The sequence below is a fragment of the Pygoscelis adeliae genome, unplaced genomic scaffold (genome assembly GCF_000699105.1).
Source record: "Pygoscelis adeliae isolate BGI_AS28 unplaced genomic scaffold, ASM69910v1 Scaffold673, whole genome shotgun sequence".
NCBI lineage: Eukaryota > Metazoa > Chordata > Aves > Sphenisciformes > Spheniscidae > Pygoscelis > Pygoscelis adeliae.
The window spans coordinates 13,770-28,844 of record NW_008824383.1 but is presented as its reverse complement, the minus strand read 5'-3'; the positions used below and the strand labels follow the sequence as shown (position 1 = coordinate 28,844).

Here is a 15,075-nt window from a genome sequence, read left to right as displayed (position 1 = left end):
GAGTCCCTGGAGAGGCTTCCTGCTGGTGGGAGCCCAACAACAATCCTGGCTGTCCCAGTCTGGCGTGACTCCCCTGGGTGCCTGTGATTCCTAGTGCGAGAGCTGTGTCAAGCCTTTCCAGTAGGCAAAGGAGCCCATTGTCACCAGCAATTTCTCTCTTGTGCAGCCTGTGTTTTTAAGGACTTGTGTCTCTTGGGCTTCTCCTGCATGAAGAGGCAAGTCCTGTGGGCATTTTCTAATGAGATAAATTACCTGTGCCTGGAGTAGTTTTGAGGTGCAGGAAGTGCCATGCGTGGCAGCTGACCTGTCCCTGGCATGGGACTTGCCCACATCATGTCCCTTAAGATTTTCCCTGAAAATACTGCTAGGTGGCCCCAAAGGAAGTCTGCTCTTGGGGTGCAGTTACTCTGGAGGGGAGATCTTAACACACTTCTCTCTGCCCACTTTCTGATGCAACCCCCACTTAGTGCCCTGCAAGCTCCATCCCAGCACTCACAAGTGGTAATGCTTAGTGTGTGGGGTGCCTTGTGGACACAGCCAGCATTTGGTGCGGGGCTGGAGGAGCCCTGTGGCCCTGTCTTCTGCTTGACATTCTGGCAAAACCTACCCCTGGCCTGCTGAGGGTTCTTGTCATGGCAAGCCCTGGGGCTGGGGACAGTCCCACCCTGACCCTCCTCAGTCCTGCTGTGCCTTCTGCAGGGCTGGAAGCCTGTTTTGGTGCTCTGGCAGAGATCAGCCCAATTCAGATAGACCAAGAAGCCCTCTGAGGATGAAGGGAGCCCGTGGGTGAGCCATGCTAGGTGGCTTGCATCCTTGCTGAGGGGTGGGTAGTACACAGGACTGGGTTATGGGTGCCTCATTGGAGGAGGTGGAAGGAAATTAAGTGCCTGGACTGTCAGGTCTAGCCACATAGGATGCTCTGAGAGGGTTGGGCAGTTGCTCCCTGGCCTTCCTGTGAACTCCGCTTCCTGGACCTCTGTATGGACAAAACCTGCTTGTGTTCAGCTGCTGCAGCAGAGGTGGGAGCAATGCAGCCAGGCTGTTGCCTGCAGTCAGCAGCCCGCTGGTATTCCTTTGCGCTACAGCACAGCACCTGCTGTGCCAAACCCAAACTCCCTGCCATGGAGCTGAGCTCTGACTGCAGCTGGGACTGGGGCACGCTGTACTTTCAAGACAGCAGCTATATCCTCATGATGATACTGTCATGCATTGACCTCTCTGATCTTTTGTGGGACCCAAAGGGCACAGTGCCCTCGTGTAACTTCCTGGTGTGGTTATGTGGGAGAGGGTATTTTGGAGGGAGCTCAGGGGCTCTAGATTGGGGTGAGAGCGTGGGAGTAGCCCTGTTCTGGTCATCTCTTTTTGGGGTGGGGGGAAGGTGGGACTTTCTGCCCCATCTGGAATGCAGACCAGGTGTTGGAGACCAGATTGGGGTTTCCCATGTGCCTCCAAGGCCGGTTGTCCTGCAACATTTGCGTAATAATGCTGGCTTGGGGGTCTGGGCCATGCTGAACAGCATTGTCCCAGGCAGCCCCCAGAAGCTGTGGAGCGGGATCATTTCTGTCCCCAAGACCCTACTGTGGTCCAGGATGGGCATCAGATGTCCTGGGCCCTGTGGTCCGCTCATGCTGTATAGCATTTATCAAGCATGCACAGTAGTGTGGGTCTGTGCAGACATCTCCTGCTGCTATGCTGCACCTCTCTGGTGCATGTTGATTCCCCAGGCACTGCTCTGCAAACTGAAGTTTGCAGTGAGCTATGGTGGGGAATGGATGTGCAGCTGGATCAGGAAGGGAAGGACCTTCAGGGCTGCTCTGCTGCCTCAGGGCTTGTCCATGGTCCCTGGGGTAATCTCAGCTGAAGGTGACCCATGGCTTGGCTCCTATTGAAGGCTGGCCTCATGCATGTAGTCTGGGCTTTGCAGGGTGCTGGGGGGAGCCAAGATGCCCAGGGGCTCTGAGGCATCCCAGACAGGCATGGGGAGAAGGCAACGGGTGTCCAATCCCAAGATCTCTCCCAGCTCTCTTTTTGTACTGGGAGCTATTGCTGCAGCCCAAGAGAAATGCAGCAAAGACGGGAGGAATCTGTCTCTCACCTGTGGCAGAGTAGGGAGGGCAGAGATGGGGTGTGCATAGTTCGAGCCTGCTGGCGCAGCATCCCTCCCAAGCACCTTTGCTGTTCTGAGCATACTGAGGTTTGCCCTTGTGCTTCTAGGGAGTCCTGGGAATCCCCCTGCTGTGAATCTCTTGGGATGCCCTCTCCAGCCCTGAGAGTACGGAGTGTGGGGGGACGCTAAGTGTCCTGGCTGCTTGGGAACTATATCTCAGGGGTGTACAGCTTAAGGGCTATGCCTGTAGATGAGGGAGCCTGGCTTTTCCAGCTGGGAACAGGACCCGCCCTGCTCTGCTATGGCTCCCATGGCCCAGTGGGCTGGGGGGAGCTCTGCCCTGTCACCCACGTGGGGAGGGTGCCCACAGCCTCCATGTCCCATGTGGGTTGGCAGGAGTTTGTGGTTGAGCTAATGGAAAGTGCCTCTGCTGGGCTCCACTCTGTTATCACGTGCCTCTTCTAATTCGGACTTCAGGGACTGTGGTGCCAAGGCAGAGGGGCGTTGCTCTCCTCCCTCCCCAGGCCCTGGGGCACGGCTGAGTGCCTGGGATTGGCTCCCCCTGTCCAAAATGGGCTGCCTTCCCTTTTTTAGCTGTTCGTTGAGCTGTGAATTCCTCATTCCTGGCAGCTTGACAAGCTGGGAACAAGGCTTAGCACGTGGGAGAGCTGGGCCCACCAGCCTGCAGCGGGAGGGGTGGGAGTGTGGCAGCCTTAACTCTTCCCAGGCGTGCCGGCAGCCATGGCAGGGCACGGGGACAGCAGGTCCATTGTGGCCTGTGGCATGGTCTCCTGTGGAGCAGTGTATTTGCAATCTGCTCTTTGCCACCTGAGCAGGGCAGGAGAGGGGCCATGGAGACCCTGGGTATCCAAAAGGATTTGGGGGAAGGAGGCATGTTAGGTGCTGTGTGACTGCCAGGGGCAGCAGGGATCATGCTGGGCTTGGTTGGTTCCTGCAGATCCAAGCCATGTCCAGCCACATGCTTTGTGGCTGCAGAAACTGGGGTGTTAACATGCCCTGCAGCCTGGCATACACGTTCCTCCCTTGTTCCCAGACCCGGGAGGCTAGCCTCTCAGGCTAGCACTGGCCCAGTGCAGGGCCCTTTTCCTCCTGGTGCTCAGCTTCCCTGGCGATGCTGTCCTCAGACAGGCATAGAGCTCCAAGGCTCCTTGCAGGACTGTGGTGCATGCTGGCTGTAGCTAACGTGCGGGGTCCCTTGGAAGCGTTTGCCTTGTGCCCATCTCCTGCTAGTGGACTGGCAAATGGGTGCTTCCCCTGGCCAGGTTCTCCCCTTTGCTCCAGGAGATTTGTGGAGGCATTCCCCAGGGCCTGCCAGAGCAGCTGTCAGGGCTGGGTTTGGGCCTCTCTGGTGTCTGGGTTCGGCCTTACCTCTCCCTTGCTGCTTTCGGTGTACAGCTGCCTTTAAGAGCCAGTTCTTGGCTTGTTCTTGGCCATGTGTTTCCTGCCATAAGGGAAGTGGTGTGTGTTCCTGACAGGAGACAGTATGTTTGCCTTTACGTCTGTCCCTGCAAGGACTGGTTTTGCCTGCTGCGTGCCAAAAAGAGGCTGCTCTCTTCTTAGAGGCTATGGGGACTCCTGGGGAGGGGAAGGGTTGCTTCGTCCCCTGGTGTCTTGCAGGGAAGTCTCTCAGGGGACCTGTGTGGCCCTGGGCTTGTATCCAAGGTTTATGCTGAGCTCTCGCCAGCTCTCCTCATGCTGCGTTATTGGGCACGGTCTCCTCATGTTCGTACAAGTGACTCCTCTTTGCTACCCTGGCTCTGCTCCATGTGCTGGCAGCAGGCTATGGGGGTATGGTTTAGCAGGGGGATGCAACCTACAGAGCCTGGTTTGGTCTCATGGGCAGATGTTGAGCAGATCCAAGGGCTGGTCTGAGTTGTCACAATCTCTCCTTCCCCAGGACACACTGAAACCAGCGTTCACTGTCACCAACCTGCCGGGGACAACGTCCACCATCCAGACAGCCCCCACCACCTCGACCTCCATGCAGGTCAGCAGTGGCCCGTCATTCCCCATCACTAATTACCTGGCGCCAGTGTCTGCCAGCATCAGCCCCAATGCCGTCACCAGTGCCAACGGGACAGTGCTGAAGACTACTGGAGCCAGTGCAGTGACATCTGGGGGCCTCATGCCGATACCCACTGGCTTCACCCTCATGTCAGGTCAGTGCCTTTAGGGGCTGAGGACTGCATCTATCCGTCTCTGTACCTGGAGTGTGTTGCTGCCCTCTCCAGAGGAGAGGAGACCTAGTGGCAGGAAGAAGCAGAGTGGTTGCTGCTGTAGGGTGAACCTGGCTGGGATTCCTTGCTTGAGCCCAGCCAGGCCAGTGTCTGGAGAAGGGTCATGTAGTGACTGTTTCCTTAGAGTGCTGCTAGCTGGCCCTGCTGCTGGGAAGGGCGTGGTGGCAGGGAGCTGAGCTGGGACCCCAGGGCAGCACCGAGAAGCCTGGAGGGAGTGAAAAGAGCTGGTGGTGACAAAGCCTTTCTTTCTCCCTCCTTTCGGCAGGTGCTTCCCTTTCTCCGGGGACCCCTACCATTCCTCTCACTCAGTTACAGCCGCACTCCCTGGCTCTTTCCAGCCAGCAGGGCCAGGTGGTCACGGGTACGGCTGGACAGCTGCAGCAGGCACAACAGACAGTCTTCCGCTTCCCTGCCAGAGCTGGAGGGCAGATCGTGTCGCTGACAGGTCAGCACTCGCTTCTCCTCCGCTTGCTTGAGGTGGGGGGATGGAGGCATCTGTGGGGGTCCTGGTCCTGGCCAGAGAGCTGACCCCCAACTGAGGTGGGAGCACAGAGGAGGCAGAGCACAGGGCACCCTGGCTGTGGCTGCAGGGGAGAGATGGGAAGACAAGGCAGGGAATGTTTGGCATAGGCAGGAGCAGCATCCTGGGGGATACAAACCAAGGGAAGCAGCAGGTTGTCAGTCTCCTGCCCCAGGGTTTGCCCTGCGGCTAGCAAACGCAGAGGAGACAGGTCCCTGGTGCAGCTGTGCTGAGGCTGAACTGCTGCTAGGAGGACTGATGGAAGGAGACCGCAGTGGCTCAGATGCCCAGTGGATGTTTTTTGAGTGCTGGCATTTGGCTCTAGGCAGCTGCCCTTGCTTTTGTATTTGGATCTGCAGTCGGTCACAGAACCACAGTGCAGAGGCTAGATTAGGAGAGACCCAGAGCAGAGAAGGGAGTGATGCTGCGGTGCTGCCTTGTGTGCATTGTCCTTTGTAGGAATTTCTTGCTGCACTGAGTCAAAGCTCTCCAGGTGTTATACTGGGGCTGGACATGCCCCTGGCTGGAGTTTCAGAGCAGGGCTAGGCTCTCCTTTGTGGGGGCAGCCATCACCTGAGGACCGGCGCCGAGTGTGAGACAGTATTTCTTGTGTCCTGCCTGTTTGTGCCCAAGTTGATGAGTCTGATAGCCTGCATGCTTTCCTGGAGCCCTTATGGCTCCTGTGGGCCCTGACAGACAGCATGATCCCATGCAAGGGGACTGGATTTCCCTTGTCATCTGGAGGAGCTAAGAGAATAATGGACGTGTGTCTCTGTGGTGTGTGGGGAGATGCCCAGCCTGAGTGAGGTGGCTGGTGATTCCTGCTCTCTGGCATCCCTTGCTCTTCCCTCTGGAGACGGGACCTGAGCCTGAGGGGAGCTTCCTGTGCCGAGCTCCGTCTCTGGAGCTGAAGAGCTTTGCAGCGAGTGGGCTGGGCCGCAGGCTGTGTGGCTGTGCCCCTGCAGCTCTGGGATGCACATCTTGTGGCCCAGCGGTCTCTAATCCCTGTGTAGGGCACTGTGATGTCCTTGAGATCACAAGCTGGTTGAGATAGCTGTTCCCCGAGTGTCCTGTGGAAGATGGAGCTGGGTTCCAGAGTGTGAAGGCAGCGTGGCCCAGCTGGCCTGGGCATTTGGGCTCTTGCAGTTCTGCTCAGTGCAGTGAGATAATCCTTGCAGGGCTGGCTGAGCATGGGCAGTGCTGGGGGCATGTGCTGGGCCCTCTCCTCCCAACATCATCTGTCCTGTGTCTTGGTGGAGCCAGGAATGGTGAGGAGGGCCCCAGACATTCCTGAACCATGCCTGGGAGCTGGACAAAAGCTGTTGTGGCCTTTCCTTTTCTCTCTGGAGCCCTGTAGGCTAGCTGACTCTGGCCCCTGTGTGCCAGGAAAGAGCAGGTTTTGGCCTGCTCTTTGGGGCAGTGCCTGGTTTCTGCCATGAGCTGCTTTTGGCTAGCCTTCCCCAGCGCAGTGCAGAGCTGCGTGTGGCCAGAGAAGGACTGAGGGGCTTTCACATGGCCCGGAGTGCCTGTATCCCTCCCTGCTGAGCCACAGGCTCATGGGCTCCTCTCTCTCCCCAGGTGGTACCATGGCTCAGCAGGTCCCAGTCCAGGCGATCCAGGTGCACCAGGCACCGCAGCAAACGTCTCCCTCTAGTGACAGCAGCACTGACCTTACCCAGACCTCTTCCAGCGGAACAGGTAATTGGGACACTACAATAACCACGTTCTGTCTTCCTTCCTAACCTCCGCTGATAGCAACCCACACCAACAGACCTCATGCCTGCTCCCTGCCCAGGATCCTTCTTCAGACCAACTCTATCCCAGCCTTCCTGACAGTTTCCCAGGTGTATTTATCCCTGTTGCCAGCCCCTGTGCTACACTATATCTAGATAGATGCTGCCATGCATAGGGCACCTTACAAGGGATTTCAGAGCCTCTCCAGATACATCATCTGCTCTTACTTGCAGCATGGAGCTGGGAAGAGGTTGCCCAGTTCTCAGATGGTTTCTTAGTGAGCCAGCATTGCCCCTAGCACAAGGCATTGGCTCACATCTACTTGAGATTTTTACTGTATATGCAGAGAACACCTCTGTTGTCAGCAAAATCTGAGTTCAGGTGCCTGGATGCAGGCTGAATCCAGTTCAACAGCTTTATTAAAGCTTCATCAGGAAACTTGTATCTCAAGTTGAAGTCAGTCCTGGGATATTTGGCTACTGTGCTTTTCTGCCCTCTCATATTCACTCATGAAAGGAGAGGTTTGAGCTCTCCTGCCTGTTCCTTGGGCTTTTCCCCAAGAGCTTGGGAGAACAAGATGGGTATCTCCATGCACCTGCTGCTTCAGGACAGCATGCCAAGGGTGGCTGAGGGAGGGGTGCTGAGCAGGTGTGTGAGTGTAGCAGACTCCTTTCGTGTGGCTCACATGTAGTCTGTCCTGGTGCCAGTGACCCTCCCGGCGACCATCATGACGTCATCTGTGCCAACCACTGTGGGTGGCCACATGATGTACCCCAGCCCACATGCGGTGATGTACGCGCCCACATCTGGCCTTGCAGACGGTGGACTTGCAGTCCTCAACGCTTTCTCACAGGCGCCCTCAGCAATGCAGGTCTCCCACGGCCAGGTCCAGGATCAGGGTAAGACAGCTGTCTGGGTCAGTGCTCCCTTAAGTGCTCTGACACCCTGATTTTTCTCATCTCGCATGTATTTATGCTGTATATTAATTTCAAAGAATTTTCTTCTGAGCAGTCCTAGTGGCTGTACAAAGGCCTGGCAAGGGTGATGCTTGATGCACGCTTTTAGATCCCGCCATTCTCCTATGCAAAGGATTGTTTGAGCTGTTTGCTGGAGAAAAAGGGTGAGGGTTGCTGGGACGGGTGGCATATGGGGCAGGCAGTGGAGGGAGCTAGGAGGCTCTGGAGAGGACGTGTGGTTGCATGAGGGGGCAAAGCAGCATGAAGCCATGCAGGCAAGACTTGGATTGAGGGCTTGTGCCTGCTTCTCCCAGCGTTTGGAAAACTAGCGCATGTGGCTTTCTCCTGGGATGCCTCCATGCATGCAAGCAGGCACCTTCATCCTTGTGCAGCTCCATGCAGCTCAGAGAAAGGATCCATGGGGAAGCACTGTTTAAGGAACGGTGTCATTTGTGCTCTCTGTGGCAGGTGGCGTCCCCCAAGTGTTCCTGACAGCCCCATCAGGCACCGTTCAGATCCCAGTCTCAGCTGTCCAGCTTCACCAGGTAGGTGCAGAGTGGTACTTGCAGGTGTTCAGGCGGTGTCCTTGATCTGCCCCTGCCTGCACATCCTTTGTGGTTCTGGGCAGACCCAGGCCCTTGGGTAGGGCCAGTCCTCAGGTCTGGGAAAGCTGTCAGTGCCACCCACCCTTGGGTGAGGAAGTCTTGCCCTCCTTGGAGAGGTGCCCAGAAAGGACAGTGCCACCCTGGCTGCTGGCACACATGGCCTCAGAGCGTGCTGTCCCCTAGTGCTTCCTCCTCCCTTTTCTCTTTAGATGGCTGTCATCGGGCAGCAGAGCAGCAGTGGCAGCAGCCTGACGGAGCTGCAGGTGGTCAACTTGGACACCTCACACAGCGCCAAGAGTGACTGAGAGGCCTCTGCTGTCGGCCTTGTGCTGTCCCTGGCTTGTCATGCCAGTGCCGGGGCTGGCGGCAATTCCTTCTCGTACAGACTGCACCAGTTATTTATTGTTGCCTTTTCACGTTTCCTTCATCCACACATGCACACACACACACCCACACACACACACACATATACACACAGGCATGCGCGTGGGGCTGCAGGACCCACCTGGGGTGGAGCTGTGCTGGGGCCGTGCAGGGCTTGGGGGCATTTGGATGCTGCGATAGCTGTGCTTGTCTCACGCCAGCCAAAGAAACTTGTCTCTTGAGGGGAGGATTGCTCTGCACTGTAAATAAATACTGCGGGCCGTTGCCAGCTGGAGGCTCTGGCTCCTTCTGGGCGCTTCGAGTCACCTTGCCCGTGAGTGTGTGTTCTGCATGGGGCTCAGCTCAGACCCAGAGCTGTCCTGTGGGCGCAGCTCGAAGCGGAGCGAGCCAAGGCTGTGCTGCTGGCCTCAGCAATGTGCCTTTGTGGGGGTGACGGGTCCTGGCCGCAGCAACTCACCCTGGGCTCTGGACAGGGGAGAGTGGCCAGCTTGCATGTGCATCTCTGGTTGGGCCTGCGGGCCCTCCCTCTGGAGGGCAGGGCACAGCCTGCGGCACATGGCCCCATCCTCATATGCACTACAGTGAGCCCTCTGCCCTCAGTGCCTCCTCACTGGGCTGCCTGGCAGACTTGCAGCCTGCCTGGCTCTGCCCTGGCAGCTGCCGTCGCACAGCTGAGGTGGTCCGTGGATGTCCAGGAGCACAACGATGCCCCGAAGAGCTCCTGGGGGGCTCTGTGGCCGGCTCAGCTCCACACTCTCCTCTCGGCCCTCACACTGCTTGCGGACTCCATACACCCGGGGCAACGTGGCCAGGTCTCTCCCACATCCCCCTGCAGCTCCAGCCAGCGCTTTATAAATTTCTGTTTGATGCAAGGTGGAGAAACAACTCGAGTGTCAAAGGGAAGAGCCCATGGGGCACTGAGATGCTGGGCAGGTGGCAGGCTCTTCCTCTGAGTACCAGGGTGACCTGCAGGCCCATCCTGGGCTGTGGAGGAGCAGCTGTGATGCCTGTGCAGGCTCGGCAAGGCTGGGGGAGAAGGGCTGGAGCATGCTTGGGCCTGCATGGGAGTTGCTGTGAATGGCTCTGCTACCTAGCCCTGTCCCTGGAGGGAGAGTGAGCAAGTGAGAGAAGCTGCTGAATCCTTAGGGGAAGAAGCAGCTACTGTAACTTTTTTTTTTTAAGTTAAAGACAAAAGAAGCCTTGGAGAAAAAAAAAAAAAAAAAGAAAATGACTTTATTTTTCTAAGTGTTAAACTCAGTATTTATGTAATTCTTTAAGGAATAAAAGTTTGGCTTCTATACAGTTTTCATGGGGTTTGTACCAGGGGGATGGGAGAGGGGTGGGTGGGCATGGTGGCAGGAAAGGGGCCTTGCTTTTGAGTTTGTATTGTAACCTTGGACATGTTTCCTCAGCATTAGCGTTTAAGCTGCGCTCTCCATCCACCAGCATATGCCAGGGATCAAGCTGAACCAAGTGGGATGCTTGTTTCCCATTTACCTGTACTGAGGACTCCATACCCATCATTTTGGGCTTAACAGGCAGGGGGCGAGTGAAGCAGTGGCTGGTCTCTAGAAGTGGGAAGCCCATCCTTCAGGAGCAAGGGGCTTGCAGTGTGCCTGGGAGCCAGAAATGGGCTGGGTTTTCTGATGGCCGCCCTGTTCACCTCTGGTCCTGGGACCTGTGGCTGTTCTGTCACTGCTCCTGGAGCAGTGCTACCGGTGACTGCCTAAGGGATATGGGCATCCCCACTCCTCCCTGAGTGGCGAGTGGACAGCAGTGTCTGATGCCTGCTCCCCCTGCTCACTGTGCAAGTAGTATCTCCTGAACTCCTAGCTGATGATCTGGGCTGTAGTTCCCCCTCTGCAGCCAGTCCTTAGTGCACAGATGTGGACAGGTCCTCTCCGAGCCCCCCGTGCAAAGAGCTCCCAGAGCAGTCTTTCGGCCCTCGGTCTGTCGTGCAGCCCGGGAAGGGCTCGTGGGGAGTGGGGTGGCCTGTCTGGCGAGAGTGACATTGCATGCTGCCTCCCCTTAGTATCCTTGCTCTAAGAGTGATGCGTGCTCCGCAGCTTGGAGCATGTGGGAGTGCTGTGCCGTGCCCCATTGCTAGGTGTATGAAAGCTGCTCAGTGATGCTTCCAAAACAAGGCTGGGTACCTAGGAGTTTGTCCAGGGAGAAGGTTGGGGTTTGCGTTGTCCTTTGCCCCAGCACATCACTGTGGCCTGGCTTTGCTCCGCTTTGCTTGTGCTAGCACTGTGGAGCAGAGCTGTTGGGCCAGGATGGCAGGAGCGCCCCTGCTGCTACAGGGTGTCTGACTGCATCCCCTCCCTGGCCCCCCAAAGGCAACTGCTGGTTAAACGCTAATGGTGTATTTTATTTAAGTGCAGACTTGTAAGAACACTTGTGTATCAGGGATGAAATGGCATTTATTGTGTGGTGACATTTTTAGTTCATTTTACTGGTTTGAGGGTTGTGTGTGTGTGTGTGTGTGCGCGTGCGTGTGTGCGTGTGTGTACGCATAAGTGTGTGTGGGATTATTTTTTTTTTTCCCCTCCAGTTTCCAGGGTTGTGTTTCTGGAAGGATGTGGAAGTAATCACAGTACTATGTACAGAGCTTTCTTTTGTATTAAAAAAAAAATTACTCTTTCAATAAATGTTATCATTTTGTGCACAGATTCGGGATCTTGGCCATGCTTTGTGGGAGGGGATGACACACACCTGAGGGGCCAGTGAATGGGGATCAGAGGCAGATTCCTGCACCTGTTTGTGTACTGCAGAGGGTGGGTGGCTGTCTCGGCATGATGTGGTGAAGAGGGGCTCTTTGCAGAAGTCTCCATCCCCACTGCCTCCCGCACGGGTGAGACCTGATCAGCTGGACTCCTACTCTGTGAGTCCCAGAGCCAGTGGGTGGGCCAGAGGGGGGGCCTGTGGTGGACAGCAGGGCTGTGAAGGCTCTCCTTTCTGAAAGCTCGGGAACGGTGCTGGTGAGCAGGGCATGGTGTCGAGTCAAGAGAAATAAAAAACAGGAATGAGGAGGAAAGGGGACTTTTGAAAAAGAAAAGAATTGTTCTAATTCATGGGTGTTAAAAGGGAGGAGCATGAGGACCTCAAGCAAGAGTTAAAACGGGGAGCACAAACAGCCCATGTTGCTTACGGAGTAGTTAGGCAGTAACTAAGGCCTAGGAAGAGGAGGTTTTTGCCATTGTAACATCAAAGAAAAGATGATCCCTATGCCTGGCCCCAGGTGGATTATATATGTTGATAAACTACCCCAAACCAAAGGAGGACAGAGATATTTTTTAGTAGTGACAGAGGTATTTCCAGGATAGATAAAGATTTTGTATGAAGACGCTGCTGTTAAGGTAGTGTTTACCTGATACGGGGCTGGACAGATAAGTGATGCTGGCCAAGGCCCTGTCATCATGGGAGATGTGATGCAGCTGGCATCTCAGAGCATTCAGACATGGTGGTTGGCGTGTGCGGTACCATCTCCAGGCCTCTGGACAAGGAGAAAGAACAAACTGGGCTTTAAAATAAACGAGTTGAAAGGCTGCAGGCCCAACAGCTTCCCCTGACATTGACAGGCATCAAATCCAGGTCTCAAATGAAGATGAGATTGTTTCTCCTCCCCCGTTCCATGTCCATTACTTTTGGACACCCGATGTCTTTAAGGATGGAGCTTAACTGTTGTTCTTATGAGGCTCAACACCAAGACTGTTAAATTCCCCACAGAAAACTGCTATGAGAAGATATGGCAATACTCAAAGTCCAAACTGGAGAGGCATTACTTAAAGTCAGGTCAAAGGCGGATGGATGCCTGTAGGCCCCTAGAAGCCAGGTCAAGGGCACATGGGGACTCAGTAAAGTGCCTAAAGGTGGGCAAGAAACCAAAGGGAGAAAGGCTCGTTACAATCATCAGTGCTGCTGGGTAAACAGTATGCCAGCTAAAATGCAACAACTCGCCTCTACATAGCATCAGGTCCTGGAGCAGATACCAGTATAATGTAAGGAAAGCTTAGCACTGATAAAAGCCTGCGCAGTGGAGGGACTGCGCTATTCCTCGCAGTGCAATTTGGAAAAAATGTCTCTCAGTGTAGCAGAGGAGGAGAAAATTGTACAGAAAGCGCTTAGGAGCAAAACACAGCAGAAATGGCTCTTTCCCCATCGGGAGCGGAGGCGCTTCGCTTTTACAGGTTACACCACAGCCAGCCCCATGTTCAGCATGCCTGCACGTGTCTTGTGGTTCAGCACCACAAAACCGGTATCAGCACAAGTAACCCCGTGTTACTTGTGCTCAGGGGTCTGTGTATGACGCATAAAACTCCTAACATGGAGCAAGATACCATAGACATAATCTTTATCTTTAGGATAAATGGCTGACTAACCATGGTATCAAGACCATCAGAGCCAAGACATAAGCAGGGCATATGAATACCACAGAAAACTTTTCAGTGTCACAAACAAGATGCCCATGTCCTATTTGGCCACTGCCATTTACTGTTGGTGGCAATTTTGACTACGGGGTGTTGCCAGCTGATGTTACCAGCCAGGCTGCATTTCCCACTGCAGAGCATTATCACCACCTCGTGTTTGTGACATTAAACACAGCAGTGTTGCAGGTACAGTACATGCACAAAACAACATAGAATCATAGAATCATAGAATCATTAAGGTTGGAAGAGACCTCTAAGATCATCGAGTCCAACCGTCAACCCAACACCACCATGCCCACTAAACCATGTCCCTAAGCGCCTCATCTACACGTCTTTTAAATACCTCCAGGGATGGTGACTCAACCACTTCCCTGGGCAGCCTGTTCCAATGTTTAACCACTCTTTCAGTAAAGAAGTTTTTCCTCACGTCCAATCTAAACCTCCCCTGGCGCAACTTGAGGCCGTTTCCTCTCATCCTATCGCCAGTTACTTGGGAGAAGAGACCAGCACCCACCTCGCTACAGCCTCCCTTCAGGTAGTTGTAGAGAGCAATGAGGTCTCCCCTCAGCCTCCTTTTCTCCAGGCTAAACAACCCCAGTTCCCTCAGCCGCTCCTCATAAGACTTGTTCTCCAGACCCCTCACCAGCCTCGTTGCCCTTCTCTGGACACGCTCTAACACCTCGACGTCCTTCTTGTAGTGAGGGGCCCAAAACTGAACACAGTATTCAAGGTGCGGCAAGAACAGCCAAGATTTCTTCAAGCTTTAAGTAATATTCAAGGTGCGGCAAGAACAGCGGCAACAGCTGCCAAGAACAGAGGAAAATAGCAATGGTCATGCGTGTGGTATCAGCTTTTATGTATTTGTGTGGCATTTTGGAAGTCATTTTCCCCTTCATTAGTGCAAATATACTGTGTTTACAGGAGATGAAGGGACTTGTAAAGGCAAAGCATGATATAACTAAATACCAGTTCGAACCGCTAAATTTTAACAATGCCTTGGGAGTTAATGGGGAAGGAAGATGACGTGTTAATGGAAAACACAGATTTCAAGAGCATCCACGGGATTCTGGAGAGTATCAATAGCGTCAACAGAGGTTACACTTACTAATGGAGAAATCAAGAGGCTGGCTTGGAAACACAAACATTTACAGTCCACCATTGCCGTGCCACAGCTTTAGAGGATGATCCCCACAGACTGATGCATCGCCACACTGATTTATCCAGCCTATAGTTAATTGCAATTATATTCTTTGTATTAATTGCTGATTGCTATTGTAAAACATGGGAATTGTCTCATCAGTTGCATTAGTCCTGAGGGTAGAAATGAGGTTGGGCACATACATGACGTTGCTCCAGGATCAAATAAGAAGGCAGACTCTCATCAGTTTAGGTTTTGATTTTAATGTTTTGTTTATAATTTAAAACAAATGTTAACAGACCGATAGAAACCTGCACCTACTGGATTGTAGCTAAGTGCTGTGGGGCCTGTCAAGGAAGGGAAATACGGGCAAAGGATAAGACTTTAGATTTTTATGGTATGGGCATTACAGATCAGTGTAACACCACAGCAGGAAAGGAACTGGAAACCGGCCAAACTTGTGTGCAACTGGCTTCAACTGCCTCTCTAGCAACACTGAAAATAGGGCAGTCTTACAACCCAAAACCTGCCGAGAGCGAGCGCAGTTGTCCCTGAAGTAGGCCAAACAAGGCGGCTGGAGGGTGGGGCGCAGGGCTGAAATTACCCCCGAACCCCAGGCCTGAAGAAGTTGCTGCACCGTTCATTTTTGGTTAACGCTGTGTTTGCAATAATGCTAGCGCTGACGTCGCACGCTTTTAGCCGCCTTCTCACCTACCCTGCAACAGTTCTTAACAAAGTTCATTAATCACCAGAGAAACCATACCAACGCACAGCGCGACGCAAACATCTCCAGCTCTTGCGGACGCAGCCTTCAGCTCCCAACCTCAGCTCCTTCTCCCTTCTAATATTAGCTAGAAGGATCAGAAGATGCTCTGATTTTCCCTACTTCTTCTGTCCCTCGCACCCGTGCCTGGTGCGCAGGCGGCACAGCGGGGCAGAAGCC

The 15,075-nt window shown here is 54.2% G+C and overlaps 1 protein-coding gene across 2 annotated transcripts in view; it reads left to right on the top strand.

The window, feature by feature from the left end:
• Positions 1 to 11,236, top strand: part of SRF (serum response factor (c-fos serum response element-binding transcription factor)) — a 12,870-nt gene extending 1,634 nt beyond the window's left edge. Inside the window, exons 2-7 of one of the 2 annotated variants that reach the window (XM_009320221.1) lie at positions 4,026 to 4,287; positions 4,631 to 4,810; positions 6,464 to 6,583; positions 7,327 to 7,518; positions 8,044 to 8,120; positions 8,390 to 11,236. In XM_009320221.1, the coding sequence (XP_009318496.1) occupies positions 4,026 to 4,287; positions 4,631 to 4,810; positions 6,464 to 6,583; positions 7,327 to 7,518; positions 8,044 to 8,120; positions 8,390 to 8,485 (927 nt within the window). In that variant the 3' untranslated portion in view covers positions 8,486 to 11,236. The remainder of the gene's footprint in view (positions 1 to 4,025; positions 4,288 to 4,630; positions 4,811 to 6,463; positions 6,584 to 7,326; positions 7,519 to 8,043; positions 8,121 to 8,389) is intronic. The other variant, XM_009320222.1, reaches the window with a different exon arrangement.
• The last annotated feature ends 3,839 nt before the right edge of the window (positions 11,237 to 15,075 follow it).